This window comes from Sinocyclocheilus rhinocerous, unplaced genomic scaffold (assembly GCF_001515625.1).
Source record: "Sinocyclocheilus rhinocerous isolate Xijiao unplaced genomic scaffold, SAMN03320098_v1.1 scaffold1151, whole genome shotgun sequence".
Classification (NCBI taxonomy): Eukaryota; Metazoa; Chordata; class Actinopteri; order Cypriniformes; family Cyprinidae; genus Sinocyclocheilus; species Sinocyclocheilus rhinocerous.
This window is the reverse complement of record NW_015666572.1, coordinates 24,442-49,448: the sequence shown is the minus strand read 5'-3', so window position 1 is coordinate 49,448 and position 25,007 is coordinate 24,442. Positions and strand designations below refer to the sequence as shown.

The 25,007-nt window shown below is 37.0% G+C and overlaps 1 protein-coding gene across 1 annotated transcript in view; it reads left to right on the top strand.

The window, feature by feature from the left end:
- The first annotated feature begins 8,185 nt into the window (after positions 1 to 8,185).
- LOC107732826 (phosphatase and actin regulator 4B-like) overlaps positions 8,186 to 25,007 on the top strand; it is a 37,463-nt gene continuing 20,641 nt past the window's right edge. Inside the window, exons 1-4 of the mRNA XM_016544245.1 lie at positions 8,186 to 8,450; positions 16,763 to 16,933; positions 17,375 to 17,562; positions 18,458 to 18,536. Of these exons, the coding sequence (XP_016399731.1) occupies positions 8,396 to 8,450; positions 16,763 to 16,933; positions 17,375 to 17,562; positions 18,458 to 18,536 (493 nt within the window). The 5' untranslated portion in view covers positions 8,186 to 8,395. The remainder of the gene's footprint in view (positions 8,451 to 16,762; positions 16,934 to 17,374; positions 17,563 to 18,457; positions 18,537 to 25,007) is intronic.

The window sequence follows — 25,007 nt, the reverse complement described above, 5'->3', positions numbered from 1 at the left end:
CAAAACGGATCGGCTCGAAATCGGAAAGAAGTGAGACTGACCGGCCGATCACCGATCCGGGCCGATCATGAGGAAAATCAGCCGATTCCGATCCCTGGCCGATCAATCGGTGCATCTCTATAAATAATGTGATAAATTGATCAGAAGTGTCAGTAATGAGTTTTACTAAATATTTGCATTTCAAATAAATGCTGTTTGTTTTTTCTTTTTTTTTTTGATTTAAAGAATCCTGATAAAATGTCACAGCTTCCACAAAAATATCATGCAGCACAAATGTTGTTGGAGCCAATAGCCTTGTGGGCAGCATGCCGACATATAACGCTGTTGTGCTACGGGCGTCCCGAGTTCGAATCCCGGCTCGAGGACCTTTCCTGATCCCGCCCCTCTCTATCCCACTTCGGCTTCTTGTCACTTTTATACTGTCCTATTCTAATAAATAAAATAAAAAACATGCCAAAAATAAATTTTTTAAAAAGCAATGCAAATGTTAATAAAATAAATATTTTGTGTGCACCAGATATGCATATTAGAATTATTTCGGAAGGATCTTGTGACACTGAAGGCTGGAGTAATGGCTGCTAAAACTTATCTTTGCCGTTACAGGAATAAATTGCATTTTAAAAATGCATTTAATTAGAAAACAGCTATATTAAATTAGAATAATATTTCACAAAATTACCATTTTTACTGTATTTTTCATCATCTAAATGCAGTGGACTCTCCTATGACCACCCTTCCCCGACTGTTTCCTTTATCTGTTTTATTTTAGCTGGCTTTCGATTGGCACTGACTGTATTTTGTGTCAACTTGATTTTTGTTTTTAAATGAGACATATTGCACAAATGACATTAGCTGAGCTCAGGTAAACGTTGTGCAGGCTTCTTCTGCTTCGTCGCAGTGAGAGATAAGAACAGAAGTCGAAGTGAGGTGAGACTGCTGTCTGTCTGCGTTCGGTTTAATCGATCAATGCCCCTGGAGATATTCATTAGCATTTCTCTCTTTTGTTCTCTCTCCTACATTCATCCATCCTCCAGTTCTACTGACAGTCCATTACAGTCTGATGTGCCCTGTCTGTTTTTTGTATCCCTCAGTTAGACATTCGCTCATTTTATTTGCGTGTTATCTGTCCTTTCCATCAACACCTTTCAGATAATTGCCTGTCTTCTCTTTGCGGTCATTACTTACGCTCCTCTTCTCGTCAATTTTGCTTTTCTTTTCTCAATCTCGCTAGTGCCATTTTAATTGAACCGCTACGGTTTTTGTCCTATCAGTTGTGCAACCTGGAGTTGTGACACCTGCTTTTAAATATGTTGGATGAAGTTCTTGCCACCTTAATGGTGCGAGACGTGCGACTAATCAGTGTAGGAACCACCAAATCTCAAAGATTACACTTAAAGTGAAATAACAATCATCGTTCAAGCATATGAAGGAGTCTGGGAGTGAAGCTTTCAAGGATGATGAGGGTACTTGAGGATAACACACTTTATTGATCGCTCTCATGAACCTGGATTTGAGAAGATGTTTAGCCTCAGCTGACTTCCAATCAAGTGAGTTTTACATTTTCTTTCTTTATTACAGGAAACCCCTGAAGATGAGCGAATGCACCCTGTCTGCTGCTCTGAACACTTTAATATAGACGAACAGAGGCACCTCGGACGACCACCCCCTTACAACGCCAATGACCTTCATCATTGTACGTTTGTCCATTCATTCTGAATAGATTCTGATTTGAAGCTCCCATTGGTGATTCGTGAGAGATGTGTGTCCTTTTATGCACTCAAGAAGGCTACACATTATTAAATTTTTTTACTTATTTTTTTTTATAAACTTATTTATTTTATTATTTTAATTTTAATTTTTAATTTGTTTTTTATTCATTTATTTTATTTAGATGTTATTTTCATTATATTATTTTATTTTGTTTGTTTGTGTGTGTGTGTGTGTTTTAACAATTTTTTGGTCACTAAACTTTTACTTAAATGAAATTATATTTATTTCTGATACTGAATTCTGCCAGAGGTAAGGGAATTTGAATCACATTATGCTTAAGGGCACTCCTTACCTGTGGTAAATTGACTGTAATGCTAATGCAGAGCCTCTTGTGGCTTATTGCTTTATTAAATCATTTTAATGCCATGTCATCTGTCTGTAATAATTAGTAATGAGTGGTGCTGTAAATGAATGGGCTGCTTATGTAATTATCTGTTTGTTTTGCTTTAATTACAGGATCCATTTATCGTTGAGTCTCAGATTCTGTAATGGAAAATAGAGGTGAGTATTTATTTCCATACTTTGTCTTGTTACTAATGATGCTGAATAATTGAGAATAAACGTTCCATTTGTAGATGGCATTGATTAAGCTCTAGAAACCAAGGTGTGATCTTGATTTAACATGGCACGTCTTGGTGCATTTTAACAGTATTTATTGTCAAAATCACAATTATTACACAATGGGATGCAGCCATTGTAGACAAGCATGTTATTTGTCAGTGGGTGCAGTGTAATGAGGAACAGCTATATTTGATTTAAATGGGATTCTTGCAGAAGTAATTGTTTGAAGCTTCCTGTTGGCCAACAAAACACTGGTAAAGAGCTCTGTGTCGTCCCGTTAGGAAGGTCATGAAGGCAGATCCGTGGAGCTTGTTTTCCAGGTCATGTCAGGTTCTGGGTCTAGGCAGAACCAATGAGCTGATTCTTTTCTCTCTGTTCTCTCATTCTCTCTCTTTGGACAGATGTCCAGTGTAGGTGCTGTAACTGGGACAGAGAGAAGCAGGGCTTCAGTTCAATCCTCCGAGTCTTTTTTTTTTCTAGTGTAGATGCATTTGTGTTCTTACTGTGGTACTGAACTTGGAACGGTTGCAAAGATATCAGAGATTTTGGAATGACTTGAGTTGCGAGATGAATAGGCCAGAGTTCCTTTTGTGATTGTGATCTATCCAACTTGGATGTACAAATTTTATGTAACATGCCGGAACCATGTAGCACAAAGCTATTTTTGCTCTGCCCTCTTCCTTTGCTTGCCTTATTGTTTTTGTTTCGTGGAGTTGTATTATTGCAGTATTTCCGTCTTGCTCTTTCTGTATCTGTTGCCCCAACTTCAGCATTATTATTGCATGGTTTGGGGATTTCATAGCTCATGCACCACAGAGAAAAAAAGGATTGTTTGTTCTTGGTTTTCTGTTCATCGAATCCTCAAACATTACATTTTTTTGTTCAAATAGTTTAAAAGATGTGTTCAGCTAAAGATTTACAGCTTATTACAGCATAAGCCAATTTTATTCTAATGCCCTGTTTTGCATAATTTTCCCATTTAGAAACTAGGGTTCCGTTAACTACTTCTGCTGTCAGCTAATCGCGGATCACATGAATTTGCACTTCTTTTACACTACCATTCAAATGTTTGAGGTCAGTAAGATTTTTGAAAGAAATCTCTTATGCTCACCAAGTCTGCATTTTTTTTTAATCAAAAATGCTGTAAAAACAGTAATTTTTAGATGTTATTACAATTTAAAATAACTTGTCTATTTTAATATTTTAAATTTTATTTATTCCTGAGATGGCAAAGCTTAATTTTCAGCAGCTGTTGGTCCTGTTGTCAGTGTCACACGAATTATTCTAATGTGCTGATTTGCTGTTCTAGAAACGTATTATTAATGTTGAAAAAAGTTGTGATGTTTTTTGTTTTTTTTTGCGGAAACTCTGATATATATTTTTCAGGATTCTTTAATGAATAGAATGTTTAAAAGAACAGCATTTATTTAAAATAGAAATCTGTTGTAACATTATAAATGTCTTTACCATCACTTTTGATCAATTTAATGCATCCTTGCTAAATAATAGTAGTAATTTCGTTGATTTTTTTTCGTTAAAAAATCAAACTGACCATAAACATTTGAATGTTAATTGGAGTGTTTTTTTATAGTAAACTAACAACACATTTGAAATGGATAGTTCTCCCAAAAATTGACATAATTTACCATCATTAACCATAATTTATTTACCCTCGTTAACCATTATTTATTTACCCTCAAGAGAGAATAGGTCTAAGAAAACTGAGGTCCAAACAACATTGCACCCATTGAGGGTCAGTAAATGATGACAGAATTGTAATTTTTGGGTGAACCATCGTGAACCACACTACACTAGGGCTGAATGATTAATTGCATTTGCGATAATATCGCGATATGAAAAAACACGATTTTTCAATCGCAGAGACTGCGATTACACTCGGTCACGTGACACGCCAGAGTAAAGAGGTGTGTTCCACTTGAAGATCGATCGGTGTAGCCTTTGACATCAAAGTACAGCGAGAGAAAGCATAAGGAGACGTCCGCGCTCTCTTATAGCTCTCGCAGTACTTTGATGACACACCCATCGGTCTAAGCAGCGCTGCTTCAAGTCGAGCGCGGGCCATCAGCAGAAAAAGAAAAGAAATAAAACAGTAAACAGCCAAAGGACGTAATTAGAATGGGAGATGGATCGGTTTGTGAAAGCGAAGAGAAAAGCCATAGATGAAGTCGCACAGACCCAGGCAGGTGCTGGTCATTCAAATGCTAAATGCAGAAAATATGACAAGGCATATCTTGATCTCGGCTTCACTCACCGTGTCTATACCGGACGCTACAGTTGTCGCGTCACGCCGCAACAGCTCTACACTGGATGCCACAAAGCGACCGTTGCAAATCATATTAACTTCCTACAGAAAAGGACATTTATGTTTAATCTATCTAATAGTGTGTTGGTCATACTATACAATGATTTATAGCTCATAAAGAGCTTTAAAAAATAATTGCATATTAAATCGCAATCGCAATATTGGTAAAAAAAATCGCAATTAGATTATTTTCCAAAATCGTTCAGCCCTACACTACACTATAAAAAAAATAGCCAGTGTGCTGCTGATTTTATTCAGTGGACAGTTGAAGTTTTAAATTTTTCATCTTGGAGACTAATCCTTAGTCTGTGAATTATTAAACAAGGCTGGCATGAGAACAAAGAAATATTGTTCTAATGAATTTTGAGATGCTGATAAGGGTTTTCCAAAACGTGTAATAAATGTAAAATCATCAGTCATGTAATTGAGAAAGCCTGAATTACTTTCTTTCAACTGTGGGTGAAGTCACCTGAATATACACCCGCAACAAATTATTGCTGTTCATTTGTGCACTAATGAATGTGCAGTAATGTACGCTTGATCTCTTGACTTGGACGTCTATTTAAGATGTGACAGGAAATGAGATCAAATATGGTCAATTAACGGTGTATCATTATATCTCTTTCTTTTGTGCTTCATCTGGCTGCTTTTAAACACAAGAACACATCCTGTGTGAACGCTAGGGCTGTGCGATTAATCGAAATCGAATCGAAATCGTGATTTAATAACAAATGTAATGGATTTCAGGGTTATAATGGGAATTGTATTGGTTTTAATGTAACCTATAATGTGGTGTCTATTTGATGGATTCTATTGGTGGATGTAATCTGGCAGATGGCAACCAATAGAACAACAGTAATTCCTATTGGAATAATGCCCAAAACAAAAAGGAATTTTGTAATGGTTTAATGGAAACTATAAGAATTTCTGTGATGGTTTCTATTGTTTTTTTCAGCAGGGTAATGATACCCATACTGTGCTGCACATTATTGACAACATTGAGCTGAAGCTTGACTTTGCAAATTTAAAAATCGCAAATCAAATCGCAATCGCAATCTGTCAAAAAAATCGCAATTTGATATTTTCGCCCAAATCGCACAGTCCTAGTGAACGCCTCCTTATGATCACACATGGTCATGGATGGTGACCAAAGATCTGGAGCATTGTTGATCATTGGAAGGATCTGGTCCATGACTGATGTTTCCCGTATAAAGAAGGCTTTTATATACACATCAGTGTAACTCAGGGGTTTGGTACAGAATCACTTTGTTATACGCTGTGGAATGAGAAGTTGATTCAGGCTGTAGGAAATGGGATTAGGAGTGCAATCTGCTGTAGTCAAGTTACACAGCTACACACTTCCACATTCCCGTTCTCTGCTAATGTACTCTGCTGGATAAAATTGCATTCTTGGAATTCCTGTGGATGAAGATTTGCTATAGAGACCAGCGAAATGTCACAATTCTCAATACCACAGCAGAATACCAGAATAACTAATGTTAGTAAAAAAAAAAAAATTTCCTCAAAATTATTCAAAATAATTAAACCGTAATAAAAAAGCAAAGGAATGCAATGCCAGTAATAAAAAAGCAAAAGAATACAATAGAATAAAATATATACAAATGAAACAAACTGTGCTTTACGTTTTTTTAATGCAAGTCTAAAGTATTCAGTTAACATAACCGACGAGGGTTTACGTGAATAATCACTAAGCGCCGCATTTTGACACATTTTTGTGTGTATTTGACCGTTTAGGCGCTAAAAGATGACTTTACATGTCCGTGTTGTGTTCCGTCTCTGAGCGCATCCACAGTAATCTTCCCGAGGAAGAGCCAGTTCTTTCACGCTTTTAAAAACATAAATCAATCTAATCAACTTAAATCAAGCACATCCTGTTTTGCAAAAGTCTCTTTACATGATTTTACTGATTATGGAGGACCGAAAGAGCACCGCTGGAAAGGGGGCGGAATGGGGCGCAATAATCGGTTTATCTCGATTACTGTATTTTCATAATCGTTGGAGGCCGAAATCGAAACTGAATTTCGATTAATTGCACAGCCCTAATATTCGGTATAAATCCTAAAAAGGATATTTCAGCCAAAAAATAAATTGTCATTGTTTTACTCCCCCTCATGTCATTCAAAACCTGTCTGACTTTAATTCTTTTGTGAAACACAAAAAGAGAAATGTTGAAGACTTGCTCCTTGAGGCTGGAGCTTTTAAGCTTCACAAAGGACACAAAACTATCATAATAGTTGTCCAAATAACTTATACACAGCATTCTTAAGTTTATACTTGCTTTCAAAAGTTTCGGGCTCAGTAAGATTTTGTAAAAGAAATATTATAAAATTAATGCAGTAAAGACTTTTGGAATGTTACAAAAATTCCATTTGAAAAACTTTGTATTCTTGAAAGAATTCTAGAAAAAAAATATCACAATTTCCACAAAAATATTAAGCAGCACAGATGTTTTCAACATCAATAATAATAATAAAAAAAAGTTTTTCTTGAACACCAACTTAGCATATTAGAATGATTTCTGAAGGGTCCTGGAACACTGAAAACTGGACTAATGGCTGCAAAAAAATTTACATTTTAATATCTATTAAAATAGAACAGTTATTTTAAATTGTAATATTTTACAATATTACTATTTTTTACTGTATTTTTTACATTCATTCTTCATTACCCTAAACTTTTGAACAGTAGTATATCATTTTTTACTAATAATCTTCTCTTCTAGTGGGCTGTGAATGTTATAATCAGACCATTGAGTTGAGAACCGGATCAGTACAAATCAACAGTTTTGCCAACTGGATCAATGAATTAATCGAAATGACTCAATTTATTCACAAATTGGCCTTTTTTTTTTTTGCCTCAAATCTCAGTTCACTTTTATTAAATTAAAAAGAGTGTCCAGGATATTCCCCATCAGTGTTGCACAAAAAATTCAGGTTGATATAACGGTGAGTAAATAATCATGGAATTTAATTTTTTTTAGTTTAATTTCTTTTAGGTTAAACACTATCAGCTATATTTGTACGTCTTATGTTATATCTATTTCTCAAACCTCAAAGAACACATTAAATTTGAAGGTCGTCAATATGTTCTTATTAATGTCAGGGAAATTTCACATCTCATTTAAAATGTTCACTAACGTGATGACCTGTTTTTTGATGACCAGTTCCTCTTGCTTTTGTGTTCTCCATAACCACAAAGTCAAATGTCCTCCCAGCCGATACCATTTCTCCCTCTGCTGGCAGAACTTCCCTTTAATCCCTTGCTCTTTTTTTCTTTGCTTTTCATTATCAAACGCAAGCCCGCACACACACACTCACTTTGCACTTTGACCTCTGCTTTAAGGAATGATAGGAATCCGTCTGCGTCTATGCTGATCTGCTTTGCAAGCTCGTTTATAAAGTGGAGGGGAGAGAAAGTGCTATGGAGGGAGGGTCCCGTGTGAGAGAGGGAGAGGGGGTGGAGAGAGTTGCAGGAGGAGGAGTGGAGGAAAAAAGAAGGGCTGTTGGCATGAGATCCACTCAAAGAAGAGGGAGAGAGGAGTTTGGGAACATTGGCTTGGAAGGTGGAAGGAAGCATGAGATCGACAGTAGGTGACAGGAAAGGGGTTCTTTGAAGCCGAAAGGAAAAGCGGAAGGTTTGGGGGAAACTGGATTGCCGCTGCTGTCCACTGGGGTGCACCTGGGCACGAGCTGCAAAGGGAGGCCCTTTGGGGTCTGGAGCATGGGACAGACGTTCCCTCTAGAGACTGCACCTCAAAACTCCTGCGCACACTTAGGTGAGTCAAGAAAAAGGCCTATGGACGTAGCATTTTAAGGCATCGTATGCACACTTCAGGCATGAAGGTAGTTCCAAAAAATAGGCAAATTAATCAAGCTGCTGCATTACATATAGGCTGTCCTTTTTGGACAATGCAATCCCAAAATGCACTGTGAAAAGCTCAGTAAAAAAAAAAAACAGAGCACATTGCATAATGACCTTCCAGTATAATGTGTTCTTTGAGGTTTGCGAAGTAGATATAAGATACAAGAGGTAAAATCATGACAGAAAGGAAGCCTTAATTTGTGAACACAATTTTTTTTTTTTTGGAGGAATTTTAATGAATTCACTGATCCAGTTCACAAAACTGTTGATTTTGTACTGATTCAGAGTCAAAGTCACTAACCGAGTAGTCTGATCACAATGGTTAGGGAAGATTATTAGTAAAAAATGATATACAGTCTCAGTATGACTTGATGTTTTTCTAAGAAGTCTTTTATGCTCATTAACTCAACAACATGCTAATGGCAATCTCTATGCAAAGTTTTGAGGTTCCAAGGCAGTCAAGAAACTCTCTTAGAAAGCAGATGCCAATGTAGGCAGCAAGCAGTGAGGCGGCTTGCTAGGTTTTAGAAGCGTTAATCTCAGCAAGCATTACCTCAGCTTGACTTCAACACAGCAGGAACTGGTTATGACTCAGCAGTGGGTCTCAACTGTGAGTGCAAGGAAACCAGACATGGAGACGAGCGGGAGAGCGGTGGGGGTCTTTGAGTATCTGTGCAGAAATTCTTAAGCATTCTGTCTTTTTTGGTCCTCATTACTGAACTCACATGATTTCACATTGCGTGTGAAGTTACAGGAACTGTACCTTTTTGTCAGCTGTGATTATTAACTGAGCTGACTGGTGGTTATTCTTTGTTCTTCCCTTTGTAGCAGATCATTATTGTTCATTTTTAATATAATTTTTGCTTTTGGAATGGTTACTGTACTTTAATTCAGGAGGCAAAATCAGCACTTTGAAACCCAAACAGTTTGTCCATGTTTTTGGTCACTAGCTTCTTTTTTTCGATTAAAGTGCTGTTGAGCTAGTCTCAAAATGCCATGTATCTTGCTTTACATCGGGTCTTTAGCTGTCAACATTCCTCTGTTTGTGGAGAAAAGGCTGAAGTCTGAATCCCTATGATCTTTGTACTGTTTCCCCCAGTGCAGGGTGTGAAACGCCACCAATAGTGATGACAAACAAGGAGACAAAGCGCAGCTGACATTCAGTTACTGCACAGAGGAAGCTATCAAACAGCACGGCAAGGTTTCATGTCACAATACAGGCTTCTTTGTTCTCTCAGTAGACTCTGCTCACTGTTGCCTCTGCCTCTGTATTTGTTTGCAGTGGTTTCTCCTTGCGGTAAAATGTCAATTCGCTGGAAGCATCTGAAACTTTTTTTTATCCCTTACAACATGTCCAATTGGAGCCTCAGAAAAAACTGTTCTAAATTGAGATGTCACAATTTTGTCCAACAACCATATAGCATAATTTTAATTAATGTTTAAATTACAATTTTAGATTGTTATTTTTATTATTATGTACTATTTTAAATGTATTTAAGTAATTAATAATAATGATAATTTTTTTATATATATATAGGGGCGTTTCCTATTTTCCTCACTTTCCTTCGCTTTTAAATAGCTTGCAAAAATTCGAATTGGCTGCAATTTGGCATCAATTGCTTGAATGCAACAACAAAATACAACGTCAAACTCACTTTAGCCTATATATAAAACAGAACTTTTACTAAGAGCCCTGACTTAAACCCAATTGAGCATCTCTGGAGAGACCTAAAAATGGCTGTCCACCAACGTTTACCATCCAACCTGGCAGAACTGGAGAGGATCTGCAAGGAGGAATGGCGGAGGATCCCCAAATCCAGGTGTGAATAACTTGTTGCATCTTTCCCAAAAAGACTCATGGCTGTATTAGATCAAAAGGGTGCTTCTACTAAATACTGCGCAAAGGGTCTGAATACTTAGGACCGTGTGATATTTCAGTTTTTCTTTTTTTAATAAATCTGCAAAAATGTCAACAATTCTGTGTTTTTCTGTCAATATGGGGTGCTGTGTGTACATTAATGAGGAAAAAAAATGAACTTAAATGATTTTAGCAAATGGCTGCAATATAACAAAGAGTGAAAAATGTAAGGGGGTCTGAATACTTTCCGTACCCACTGTGTATATATATATATATATATATGTGTGTGTGTGTGTGTTTTGAATTTAGCAATTAGCAATGTAGAAATTTTTTACATTTATATATTATACAATATTTATTTATTAGCTGTTAGACAGTTTACACAGTAAAACCATTTTGAAAATGCATATTAAATGTTTAATTATAATTAAATTTGTTTTAATTGTTAACAGTATAAAATTTAAATTTATGTATATTTTAAATGTATATGTTATTAAATGTGTTCATGTATAATTTATTTGTTTGTTTATTTATTAGCTGTCGGACAGTAAAAAGGACAGATTAGCTGTCTGCACAGTAAAACCTTCTTGAAAATGTCAGGTATTTTCTATTTCTGCCCTATAACGCACCACCAATACACTACACCTCAGCGATACATATTTAGTTTTCTTTGGCCATTGTATTATGTCTCATGCTGATTTTGAGCGTCTCGTCCCAAGTGTTACGTTTTTAATATGCCGTTTCAAGTTAAAAATAGTAATAGGTTTTACAACTCCTGCAATCTGCTCCTTTGTTGAGCTGCCTTTGTGTTTTTGAATTTGTTTGCTCTGTTTGTGATTGCAAGAATACATCTCATGTAAAAGCCCCTTAAGAATCAAATCTGATATTCTTACAGTCGATAAGTCAACTAGTGATTCGGGCAGCCCAACGACTAGTCGATTTGGTGGATGTTTTTCCTAATATGCTTTTTTGATCATTTGAAGCGGAGATTTAAGAACTATACGTTTAATAAGTCTGAGAAACAAGGCTGTCTGGAATGAGAGACTGTAGTTATTTGTGCATATACAGCAATGCATAAGGGGAGTGGTGTGTAGCGGCAGGGCAGTGATTGACTCTTCATGGTTTCTCCCTGCGGAGACAGACTGTTACATAATGAAACATGCTGCTCCAGGCTGAATGCCGGCCTTATTTCCGACAACACAACTGCCTACACACGCCTCCTCGCATCTGCTTAGCATATACACCTCAAGCCTCTGGCTCTGGAGTTGCATGTATAAATGCACACGTTCACTCATGTTAGGGCATGTTTTCAAAGTCGACTAGTTGGTGGGTTACCTGAATGACAAGTCAACTAATCGGTCATAAGAATCGGTTTTACATAAGATGTGTTAGAAAAATGCTTTGTGGTACCTAAACTTTATGTAAGTTATTTGTTATTTTATATTAGACATAGCTTGCCCTATAGCATGGTGTATTTTTACAGTCTGTTAGTATCCGTCTGTCTGATAAAATAAAGTTAAAGTAAAAGCACATCTGTTTATCATGGACTCGACATACGTTTATTGATGTGCAGTTGTGTTTGTTTTATCTGCCGTTGTCTGTTTTCCCGTTTCACGCTGTGGTGAATGGGAGGGTGTCGTTTTTGGTTCTCTTCACCTCTTACTCTCTTCCCCCCTCTCTCCCCGTTTCAGGATCAGGGTGGAGTGCCGTTTCCTCCCTCTGTTTCCCAGGCCTCGCCCCCCTCTGTTTTCCAAGGCAATCTGAATCTCTCCCTGCCATTAATGCACAGCCTTTCGTTCTTTAAACACCTCACACCTGGCACTCTAAGTGACATCTTTAGCTCCACGGCGTATCATTTGGAGCCCCGTCTTCCGGATTGGTTTCCTACTAGTTCACTTATCTCACCTCTATTAGTGATGTCTGATCCATTAAGGACTAATATCTTGACTCAGGCTGCTCACGCTCCAGTTTAATGCAGCTGGATTGTATCTGCGTAACACATTGGTTTCTCACCAAACTCGATGGATGTGCGTCATTCGCTGATTGTCTTTCCAAAGGCTGGGACTGCTCGCCGGCTGTACTTTTAGGGCCTGATTATGGATGTGTGGTCGACTACTGATGTTTCTTAGCTGTCTATGGGTGCAGCTCTTCCCTTTGTGAGACATTCTGGCTTTTACACTTCTTATGTACTCAAGGAACTGGGAGTCCTCACACTTTTGGGAGTTGTGACACTGCCTGTTCCTCAGACTCGATCTTCCATCTGAACTGTTGGATATATGGTCGGTTTTAAGCCGTATTGTGTTTTAGGACTATCGCTTTTCCATTCGTGCTCCTGCTTCAGCAATTTCCCTCACGTTCTTCTTGATTTGGAAACGTCAAACAGGAAAGGAAGTGGACGCTTGTATGGCTTGCTGCTTTCAAACAAGTTGCTATGGCAGCTGGAGTCCAGGTAGACTGATGCATTCACAGATTTCACACACTAAAATGTAGTACACACCATATTAGTGTTTAAATTATTAAGGAGCAATTTGGACCTGTTGAGCTTCATGAGTCTTTATGTTGCCTGTTTTGCCTTCTATGCTCTAATGGGTTTTCCACCCAGTTGATTTGTGGGTTGCAGGTGTTGGTTGCTTATATTTACTTATCTTACACGCAGCATAGTAGGTCACAAGGGGCATTCTGTGTTTGCTGGGCTTTATGTTAAAATGACTTCCATTTTAATGTAAGTGAGAAGTATTAAGTAGTATAAAGGTAGTGATCTAGCAAATATTTGAATGTCAGCTGCACTGTGCCAAAGATTATAGTAAAGCCCTTTACAAATGAAGGTTACTAAATTTGACATTCTGCAGATTAGGAATGGATCAGGATGGTTATAGGCATCTAACAACCACCTAATGAATTAAAGTGACTGGTTTCTAGATCAAATTTTTGGGTTTATTTGTTTTTCTTTTAGGTTTTTTCCATCTGTGGTTATTTAACATGCCATGTTTTATAGAAAAAAATATTATTGAAAGAAAAACGGCCAACAGTGTTCACATTGCAAAACTTGAAAATATCAGGAAATTGTGTCTGAAAAAGTCATGGAAAATATGAATGTTTTCATTAATATCACACTTGTGAATGAACATTTCTGTAGTAAATAATATGCAATTGTAATATACTCTAAAAAATAATATTCTCTAAAAAGCTTTTACTGTCACTTTTGATCAATCTAATGCATCCTTATCCTGAATAAACATATTAATTTATTAAAGGATTAGTTCACTTCCAAACTAATTTTTTTCCTGATAATTTACTCACCCCCATGCCATCCAAGATGTTCATGTCATTCTTTCTTCAGTTGAAAAGAAATTAAGGTTTTTGAGGAAAACATTCCAGGATTTTTCTCCATTTAGTGGACTTCAATGAAACCCAGTGGGTTGAAGGTCCAAATTGCAGTTTCAGTGCAGCTTCAAAAGGCGTCTACACTATCCCAGCTGAGGAATAAGGGTCTTATCTAGCAAAATGATCAGTCACTTTCTAAAAAAAAAAAAAAACTATAAAAATGTATACATGTATATACATATTTACGTATTCACATTGGAAAGGTCACGCATGAAGTAATCGGAAGTACCAACCCAGTGTTTACAAAGCGAATGTGCAAAGAAAGTCAAACGCCTTTTAGAAAAAAAGGTAAAACAACAATGTTGGTCGATTTTCAAGTTGAATGAAAAAATTATATTGAGTTTTTCGCCTTACCCTACCTTTTTGAACCGGTGTACACAGACGAAGAACTAACCACACGTGACCTTTCCAACGTGATTACATAATGCGTGAAGTCACACATCGCAGAGCTGGTGCAAGATGAGCATTTGTGATTAAAGGTGGGGTAAGCGATTTTTCAAAAACGCTTTAGAAAACTGATTCGGGCCGAGTAGCAACACAAACTTGTAGCCAATCAGCAGTAAGGGGCGTGTCTACTCATGATGTGGAAGAGAGAGTGTTCAGTGCACAGGACGGACATTAGCCGAGCCGAGCGACATAAAGATAGAGATGGCGGATAAAAAACAAAAGAGGAAAACGTCTGCGGAACAAAAGAAGGCTTAAGGCAAGAAGTAGGACCCGTATAAATATGGGATCAGCTTTCCAGCGCTGGAGAGAACTCAAGGAGCGGAAGGCCTGCGATCGGACGCCGAGCTTGCTTTGTTTCTTCTCGATAGGTGAGTAACACCGTGTCTACACGTGCCGCAACAGCTAAAGTCTGTCTACACTGGACGCGACAAAGCGACCGTTGAAAATCATTTGAAATTTGTGTCAATACGTCATAAATAGAACGAAGCGGCAGTTTTCTGTCGGCGATTTGTCGTGTCGTGCCGCGCTGCATCCAGTGTAGACTAGGGCTGGGTATCGAGTTCGATACTTTTTAGGCACCGACCGAATTGCCTCGATACCATCGAGTATCGAAAAACGTCTCATCTTTCGGTACCAAATTTCGATACCTAAGGGGTTAATCTCATCAGCGTCAGTGAGCCAATAAAGGCCCGGGTATACTTCACTTTCCGCGTTCCGTTCCGTCTCGCGCGCAAGCACGTCCGCACAGCTTTCAAAGTATACTCAACCGCGGATGAGTGTGGACGGACGAGCTCGACACAGGCGCAGTTTGACTTGCGCTCTGTCTCAACTTTCACCTCGTGCATGCGCTGTTGTACGCGGACCGTGCGCTGTCCGCGAGCCCTCCTGATGACGAAAATGACTCTGAGTCAGAGCAGTGATCATGGAAGAGAGAACACAGTCAGACAGCACTGGAAGCTGCTAATGCTCATCAGTAAATCAGTGGAAAATAAATAGAAATCATGATTCTGTCTGAGCTATGCGTTTTAAAACGAACACGCACTAGTGTAAATGTAGCCTAACAGATGTGTAAACTGAAGACTATTTGAGCTTTATTAAAACTATTTGCACTGATTTATTGTGTTGGTTACATTTTGTTCCTTTGTGCAGTGGCTCAGGAGATGAGTCTTTGAGATTGTATAAACATCAACAAGCTGAAAAATAAAACCAAAGTTTTTTTTTTTTAGATAATGTAATCTTGTTAAAATTGATTTCATAAAATTGGTATCGAAAAAAGTATTGTTCAGGAACCGGTATCGAAGTCAAGGTATCGGTATCGATATCGAAATTTTTTGAACGATACCCAGCCCTAGTGTAGACCATAGTCTACATGTCAACATTGGCTACCAGAAATCGCTTACCCCACCTTTAAAGTATAGAAAAAATATTTTTTGTAGAAAATTAGATAAGACCCTCAGCTGGGATCATGTAGAGCCCTTTGAAGCTGCACTGAAACTGCAATTTGGACCTTGAACCCATTGGTTCCCATTGAAGTCCACTAGCTTGGATCATGTAGAGCCCTTTGAAGCTGCACTGAAACTGCAATTTGGACCTTGAACCCATTGGTTCCCATTGAAGTCCACTATATGGAGAAAAATCCTGGAATGTTTTCCTCAAAAACCTTAATTTCTTTTCGACTGAAGCAAGAAAGACATGAACATCTTGGATGACATGTGGGTGAGTAAATTGTCAGAATTTCTATTCCGGAAGTAAACAAATCCTTTAAAATTTTACTTAAAATTCACTTCAAAGTATTTCAATACAGACAGTGTTTTATAATTGTCACAGCTAAACAGGCACTTTTTATAGGTTGATATTCTCCAAATGGCAAAATATTGGACTTTGGTACTGTAGCTCACTGTGCTTATGGGATGCACTGCACCGCTTCTTCATCAGTATATAAATGAGAGTGCAGTGAGGCCCAGCCAGCCCCATCAGCCGGAATGTTCAAAGCCACGTTCAGCACCCACTTGATGGGCCAAAGATTGTGAGTCTTTTGGCAGTGCTGGAGCTGATAGGAATGTGAGTGTGTAACGTGGCGAAGCAGTGGCCTCTGGCCAGCTCACCATGCTGAGATGTGATTGAGGTCCGCAATGGGGATCCGCTCGTCTTGTCACGAGAGCCGCCAGAAAACACTCTGTGTTGGGGTCTAAAACAATAGTGACTCTAAGGAGGCTCAGCAGTTTAGTTTGTTTTGATATTGAGGTTGGAGAAGGGTTGTGGTATCAAGTATTTTGTGCATGAGAGCGTCTTTGGATTCAAGCCAGTGCACAGGACACAGCTGCACATATGGGACAGTATGTTTGTCTTGTTTGTGTGATGGCACAATATTATAATTCATCCTGATGTGTCAAGCTATATATAATATGCTTTCGTAAACTCTGCGCAACACAAAGTTTGAGTTACGTAAACCATCTGGCCCAAGGCTTCTTGGAGCCATTGATGTGCCCTGTGTTTGATGGGTCAGTCAGGGGACTGATTCTCTGTCTCTTCTCCAGATGATGAAGGTGACCACCAGCACAGCAGCACGGGGAGCGAAGGGGGCACGGCAGGGGACGCCACCCCTCCTCCCAAGCGCAAGGGCAAGTTCTCTACCCTGGGTAAGATCTTCAAACCCTGGAAGTGGAGGAAGAAGAAAAGCAGCGAGAAGTTTAAGGAAACTTCAGAAGGTCCTTTGTTCTTTTCTTTTCATGTTTGTGTTGGAAAAGAGCTTTCATTTCCTTGACTTTTTTCCTTAAATCACAACCTAATGTTTGTTAATGTTTTCTTTCCTTTGTTGATATGTATGCTTTCTCAGATGTTTTGAACAATGAGATGATTTCAAAATCCCTTTGCCCAGTAGTCACAATTAGTTTTACTTGAAGACTCAATATCTAAAATCAAATGCTGACCCAACACAGTACAAAAATATTTAACAAAAGTAAACACAATTGTCCTTATATCGGTTTATTATTGATGTCCAAATGTGTTTTAAATGTCTAGTTATTCAAAGGATATTATTCAATTTCAGAATTAGCCTGAATTAGGGCTTTCAAAACCATTAAGGTGTAGACAACCATGTGCCATTGTGAGTTTATCTTTTATATGTAGTGTTTTTGTTCTCCCCACAGTTTTGGAAAGAAAGATGTCGATGAGGAGGCCAAGACAGGAACTGATCGAGCAGGGAGTGCTCAAGGAGCTTCCTGACAATGGTAGGAGAGAGAAGAGAGTGTGTGTGCGTCTGTACTTTCTTAACCATATTTTGTACCAAGAAGTTTGTACCCTGAAGCGAAACCTGGCAAAAGCTCTGTTTGGGGATGTCTTTGTTTTCTAAAAACAAAGTAAATAGTTTTTTTTTTCTACAAAATGCAGAAAGTTTTCTATTAGTGTTGGGTTACAGCATTTTAACTACCTTTTAAATAAACTCTGTGTGTGCGTTTGTGTGTACATGCCAAGAAATATGGTTGTTTATTCAACTATGGGCACTTTTATTTGATTTTTATTAAAAAAACATTTTAATTAATTTTATAAAGTGATTACAGAGGTTTGTTTGTTTTTTCTCCACACTCAGAGTCTTTAAAAGCTTATCGTAATGCATCACAAAATATTCATTATTGCAACTATTTAAAACTATTATGATCTAAACAAAAAGTTAAATAACCACAAACTAAATCAATATTTATTGAATTATACACATGCCTGTCCAGTGTTTCCCCTAGGTTTACGGCTTTTTTTTTTTTTTCTGGACTCCTTTTTAATGGTTAAATTACATTTTATTAATCAAAAAGCATGTCTAATTAATTAAAATCATGAAACTTAAACAATTTAACATCAATTTATTAAAAGTTTAACAAATATTACATGTTTAGGGCCCTATGAAATGTTTTATTTTTCCAACTTTGTTTTATTGTCACCAAATTCTGTTTTAGCATGTCTAATTATTTGAAAGCATAAAACAAGTTTAATTTATTCTTACAATAGCCTTATGATTTTTTGCTCAGAAATTCTGTTGTGTATTTACATTTTATTTTAAGGCATAAAACATTCATTTAATCTTATCTTTTAAGTAATGAAAATTAAACAAATTTTATTTTTTGGAAAATATTTACTGCCTTGTTATAAAAAGTGTGGCTGTCACCGTCATGGAGAGAGATGTGTAGGGGAGGCACTTGGCGATATGGCCTTGAATGTGTATGTTCTTATTCTGTGTTTAGAATAAAAGGAGAAAGATGACGTCACTGTCTCCTGCTGGATTCTTCTGTGTGTGCGCTCCTGTTCACAGAAACACTCAGGGTTTTGCGGTGTATGAGACGCGAATGTTCGCACTCCAATAACCAAAATTAAAAGTCTCGACGTGTAGACGCTAGCAACCTATTAGCAATTAGCTTAGCAACAGTTTAGTAGCTTAGCTAAGCTCCAGTTAGCCCCACGTTCTATAGAACAACTGCGCGTTGTTACAGTATGACAGAATGCCAGCAAAGAGCGCTGCATATAAAGTATCTAAAAGACATATAAGTTCATAGTTATTATATCTCACAAATCTCTGTTATAACACAATAAATATAAGCATAATTAATCGTTCATAATGTCTACAATTCGTGTTATAATGAGAGGATTCGTGAGCACGCAAATTTCAGCACTGCATTGCTCAAGGCTGCAAACACGTGTTATAGCCTAAATAGAAACTCTGCATACGCTTGCACCTGTTATAACAGATAGAGATTCCAGCACGGAGGATGAAAACCACACTCAACAAGTAAGTAAAGTCGTTTTTTTATCTGATGGCATTTTCTTATGATTATAGCTGGTCGCAATGGTAACTTTAGAACCCACTGACTACAAATCGTATTTAAAATTATGCAATAGTTTAGCATCGAAATCGTTGTTTTACTGATTGTTTATCGCCCATTCATCCTGTGATTACTAAAGTGTTCCTACAAACGCCAGCTATAATATAAGAAAGCTGGCGTGGACTAACAACTTTGTCACACTGCACACTTAATTAACTAAAACAACCTTTAATCATAAGAAAATGCCATCAGATAAAAAAACGACTTTACTGACTCGTTGAGTGTGGTTTTCATCCTCCGTGCTGAAATCTCTCCGCTTGTGTGTTTCGAAATCTCCCTTCGGTGGTGATAGCTGTTTTTAATGCCTGATCAAAAGTTACCGCGAACCTGATACTACTACTAACAACAACAACTAATCTCCCTTAGGTGGTGATAGCTGTTTTTAATGCCTGATCAAAAGTTACTGCGAACCTGATACTACCACTAACAACAACAACAGAACACATTACATAATTGTTGTTATTAAATATTAAATGAAATATCTGGACATTTAACACTTATTTGATAACATTACAGATTGATCTGAATAAACAGGGTATGTGCAACTTTGGTGTATAAGACAACCCCCCTAATATAATGGCAGGGGAAACACTGCTGTCCATCAGTTGTTTCCCATAATATTTTAATATTAATAATATAATATTTGCAGTTAAGCTGTAATTAATCAAATCATGCAATTACATATATTTTTTATTATCTACTTGTCGATTTTGGGTACATAAAGTGCTGACTACTGTAAGAAATCAGCAAGGAGTTTTCCATTAATTTCCAAAAATGTTATTTACACCACAGAATGCATAATTTGAAAAAGATGTAAAAGAAATTTGTTGGTTAAGGAAAAATGATTAAAATGACACTCTTCTCCTGTGAGAAATGTATATGAATAACTGTTGCACACTATTGTTACATATTAAGTAAATTAGTGATAGTATAAACACTTTTTAAGAAAGTCTTTTTCTAAAAGTCCATATAGGACAAAAAGAATCCATGGTTGATGTAACACCCAAATATGTGTGTGTGTGTCAGGCAGGGGGTTTGCTGCTTTAACTTTTGAGTGGCCTCACTGTATTTCTTACATTCCTGTCATTGTGGTCTTTGAGGATGCTGGACATACCAACAGAAAAACTCGGGGCCTCAGAAGGAAAATAAACATTGGGAATGATTTCCCCCTCGTTTACAGAAATGTGGCATACATTACTGCTGAATCACAGTTCTGTGCCTCAGAGCTATTTTGATACAAGTGCCATACATTAATTTCAGCGCATCGTCTCTTCCCAGCAGAGAAAGACAGACAGCTCAGAGAGGTTGTTTATCATCTCAGGCCCTGTTAATGTGGTAGCCCTAATTCAGGGGAGCTGAGACAAATTCGGCAGTTTTCGAGGCAGATGAAGGGTGGAAATTTGATACCTTTTTTGACTCTTCATATTTTGGGAAGGAAATGACATGCAGTTTTTCTTAAGACAAGAAAGTGGAGCAAATTGTGCCCTGCAGCAAAAAGCTTTGAAAGTCATGTGCTGTGAACCGGCTGCTTTAGAGGCCTATTTATTTGAGAGCTGCTCGTGTAACCTCTGAGAGATGTGTGAGGAGACGCAACCTGTACTTCAGAGCTAATCAGAGCTACAGGCTCGTGTCGAACTTCAGAAGCAAACCACGTTAGTCTCTAACCCGATTTGAAAGGATTTTGCAAACCTGATCTGTTAGAAATAAAAATGCAAATCCTTTTGAATTTTTGCAGGGCTGTTGCTTCCAGTGAAACATAAATATTTGTTCAGTGAATACTGTACTTAAAAGGTGAAGCGTGTCGTTTCTGTCGGTGCACGTCCTGTGTTTGTGTATATTCAAAATACGTTTCAAATGCCTTTTATGCCTGTGGAAAACTGTTACTACATAATAAATATAGTAATGACACACATTTTCATTAAAGTAATGTTTAAAAATTCAAAACTTGTATGACATTATTTCCACCATATAACACAAAAGGAGACGTTAAGCAAGATGTTTATGCTGCTCTTTTCGGTCACACTTTATTTTAAGGTTCAATTCTCACTATTAACAAACCATTAACTACGACTCAATGAACTCCTAATTTGCTGATTATTAATAGTTAGTAAGGTAGTTGTTAAGTTTAGGTATTGGGTAGGATTAGGGATGTAGAATATGGTCATGCAGAACATGTGCTTTATAAGTACTAATAAACAGCCAATATGTTAATAGGCATGCTAATAAGCAACTAGTTAATAGTGAGAATTGGTCCCTATACTGAAGTGTTACTCTTTTCTTTACAATGAAAGTGAATGGTGACCTGCAGTTGTAAAATTCAGAAAAGCACCATAACAGAGGTCCATATGGATTGAAGTTTCAATTGTTGTGTAGTCATAAATTACAGCAACTTTTGTTGTTTTACATTGGAGACCTTCCCTTTAGCTCTTAAATCTCATTTGAGCAGTTTGAATATTCACATTTTCACATTTGGCACATTGAAATTGGTCATGAGACATACAATCCAATGATATTTGGCATTATTGATGTCACACCTGGTGTGACACATCTTGGCACACCATAAGTGATGTAAATGAGATTTCGGACACAGCAGAGGAGAAAATAATGGTATTTTCAAGTCTTTTCTGAGACAAAGATATTGTGTGATTTCAGAAAACGTTATACTTTAGCACAAAAGTCATATGAGCTACTTTAATGTAGGGGTGGGCGATATGAGCTAAAATTCATATCACAATATTTTACACTGTCCAGGCGATATCGATATTATATTGCGATATGAGAAAAAAAAAATTACAGGCGAAATATTTTAACCTTATATAACTAGAAAAAGTGAGGGATTGAAAAGTCTTTTTTTTTTTTTTTTGTGCCATTGTTTTTCTCAAAAAGTGCAAATGTGAAACATGAGGTAGGCCTGTATGAATTCAATTAAATTAAATATTATGCGTTTCAGTTGGCCAGTGGTTCCCAAACTTTTTCTACCGGGCCCCCTTTTTTTTTGGAAAGTGTCTTATGCTCACCAAGGCTACATTTATTTATTAAAAATACAGTAAACACTGTAATAATGTGAAATATTGTCAATTTAAATGATCTATTTGAATGTTTTAACATCTAGGCTACTGTTTTCCTGTGACCAAAGCTGAATTTTCAGCATCATTACAACAGTCTTCAGTGTCACATGATCTTCAGAAATCATTCTAATATGCTTTGCTGCTCAGTAACCATTTCTGATTATTATCAATGTTGTAAACGTTTGTGCTGCTTAATATTTTTGAGGAAACAATTTTTTCACTATTCTCTTATGAATATTTGAAATTGTTCTTTGTGTCAGAGCGCTGGAGTTTGTCAGAAATAGAACGCAGCATCAGTTTACTCTCATGGATTTGTCGCGTCGCGCCTCACCCACAGCAGAGAACATCACTGGGTTCTATTTGCTTTTGCCAAATCGCACCGCTCGCGTCTGGTGTAGACACGTTGTTTTGGTATTTGTGAATCTTAAGTATAGTCATAATCTGCTTTACGTTTACCTGGCACTGGAAATCCTTTCACAAACTTGTAACTTTCATGCTTAGAGCAGAACCATGCATTGTTCATTTATATTTCTACATGGCCCCCTGCAATACAACTCTGATTCTTCAATCGTGCCTTCTAGTGGTCTGTTATTGATGCAACCACAACTGATAACAGAGCGCTCAAGCGGGTACAGCGAGTCATGTTGAGGTCATTAAAATGTCAAATTAATATTTTGCGCTCAATTATTTACTTATCAGACAAGTGGCCGCATGATAAGTGGGAAAATTACTCGGTGTAGTCTTTATCACCCTGCAGAGGTTTCTCCACGGTATAGCAAAATCCATATCATGGAACAACATAATACCGGTAGTCACTTTCATAGCGGTATAGCACCCACTACTACTTTAATGGTGCTTTTTGTATTATTATTTTTCTTGATAGACTATAAGTCTCTCTCTCTCTCTCTCTCTCTCTCTCTCTCTATACTGTATATATATGTAGTTGAGATATTTTTAATATAATAAAACAGACAATGTAGTGATGTACACCTATGATGCACATTAATAAAAACAATTTTTTACATTAATGAAGCAAGTTATAAAGTTGCTTGGCAACCGTATGCAGTTAACTTAAAGCCCCTTACCAACAAGTTCCTCATCTTGACTGGTTTGAGACACAAATCTACCACGTTATAATCTGATATATATATATGACCCTGGACCACAAAACCAGTCATAAGTAGCACGGGTATATTTGTAGCAATAGCCAGCAATACATTGTATGGGTCAAAATTATCGATTTTTCTTTTATGCCAAAAATCATTAGGATATTAAGTAAAGATCATGTTCCATGAAGATATTTTGTACATTTTCTACAGTAAATATATCAAAACTTAATTTTTGATTAGTAATATGCATTGCTAAGGACTAGGTTTGGACAACTTTACAGGTGATTTTCTCAATATTTTGATTTTTTTGCACCTTCAGATTCCAAATTTTCAAATAGTTGTAACTCAGGCAAATATTGTCCTATCCTTACAAACCATACATCAATAGATTAGAATGATTTCTGAAGGATCATGTGTCACTTTAGACTGGAGTAATAAATTATATTTTAAAGTATATTAAAATAGAAACCATTATTTTATGTTGTAATAACATTTAGCAAGATTACTGTTTTTTTCTGTATTTTTGATCAAATAAATGCAGCCTTGATGAGCATAAGATACTTCTTTAAAAAACATTACAAGTCTTACTGATCCCAAACCTTTGAGAATGTTTTAATGATGATTTAACACTGTTTTACTGCAACAGTGTTTTTGAGTATTGTATACTATTTAGGGTTGTGACGGTGAGGAAATTTTCCCACCGGTTAATTGACTTGTGACAACTAGACATGTGCCGGTGTTCTGTTGATTTGTGCTACCCTGTCAGATTTTGCTACCTCCCATTAAAACAGTGGGTAGTACAATTCGACAACGAAAAATGCTACCTGTAAAATTATGGTTTATGAACGTCTACACCTACCACAACCCTAAACCTACCCTTACAGTAATGCAAATACAGTAATTATGTGTTATATTTGTGGTTGTAGCTAGAAAGGATACAGCTACAGGAAACCAACAATAAATAATTTTTTTTACCTATTAGATTGTGTTTTATTAAAGTCTACACCTACCCCAACCCTAAACCTACCCTTACAGTAATGCAGATATATTAAATATTGTTGTTCAGCATGAGAAAAAGGACGCAATATTGATGTGCGCATGCGCAGTAAACCCTGGTAGGACAATCTGACGGGTAGGATAAAATGTCAGGACACCGATATTCGGTAATGCGATATCACGATATTGTTATCGTGGGCACTTCAAAATACAGAGAATAATTATTTATTACAAATTATACAGAATTTTGAATGCATTTTAGGAATACTTTTCCCATCAACTGGTCACAATGCACAACACCGCTGTATGCTGCGTGAAAGACGCATGTGCACTTTGATGTAAACAAGCGCCAACGAGAAGCACATGGCGGAACATGTGAGTGACGTGTGAATCGTGTTTAAATGATTTAAACAGTCATTCAGATTTGTGTATTCGCTATGGTGTTCATCACAGCGCCAAATACTTAAATATTTAAAATGAATAGGCTATTTATTTTCAGATTTTTTTTTGCGTTTTAATCTGGACTACAACATGCCCTAGATATTGTTTAAAAGTTTTTTGAATCTTTATTGTCCGGTCACACTTTACATTAGGGCTTCATTAGTTAACATTAGTTAATTCAGTTAAAGGGGTCCTATTATGCTTTTTCACTTTTTCAACTTTAGTTAGTCTGTAATGTTGCTGTTTGAACATAAAAAAGATCTGCAAAGTTACAAAGCTCAAAGTCCACTTCAAAAGGAG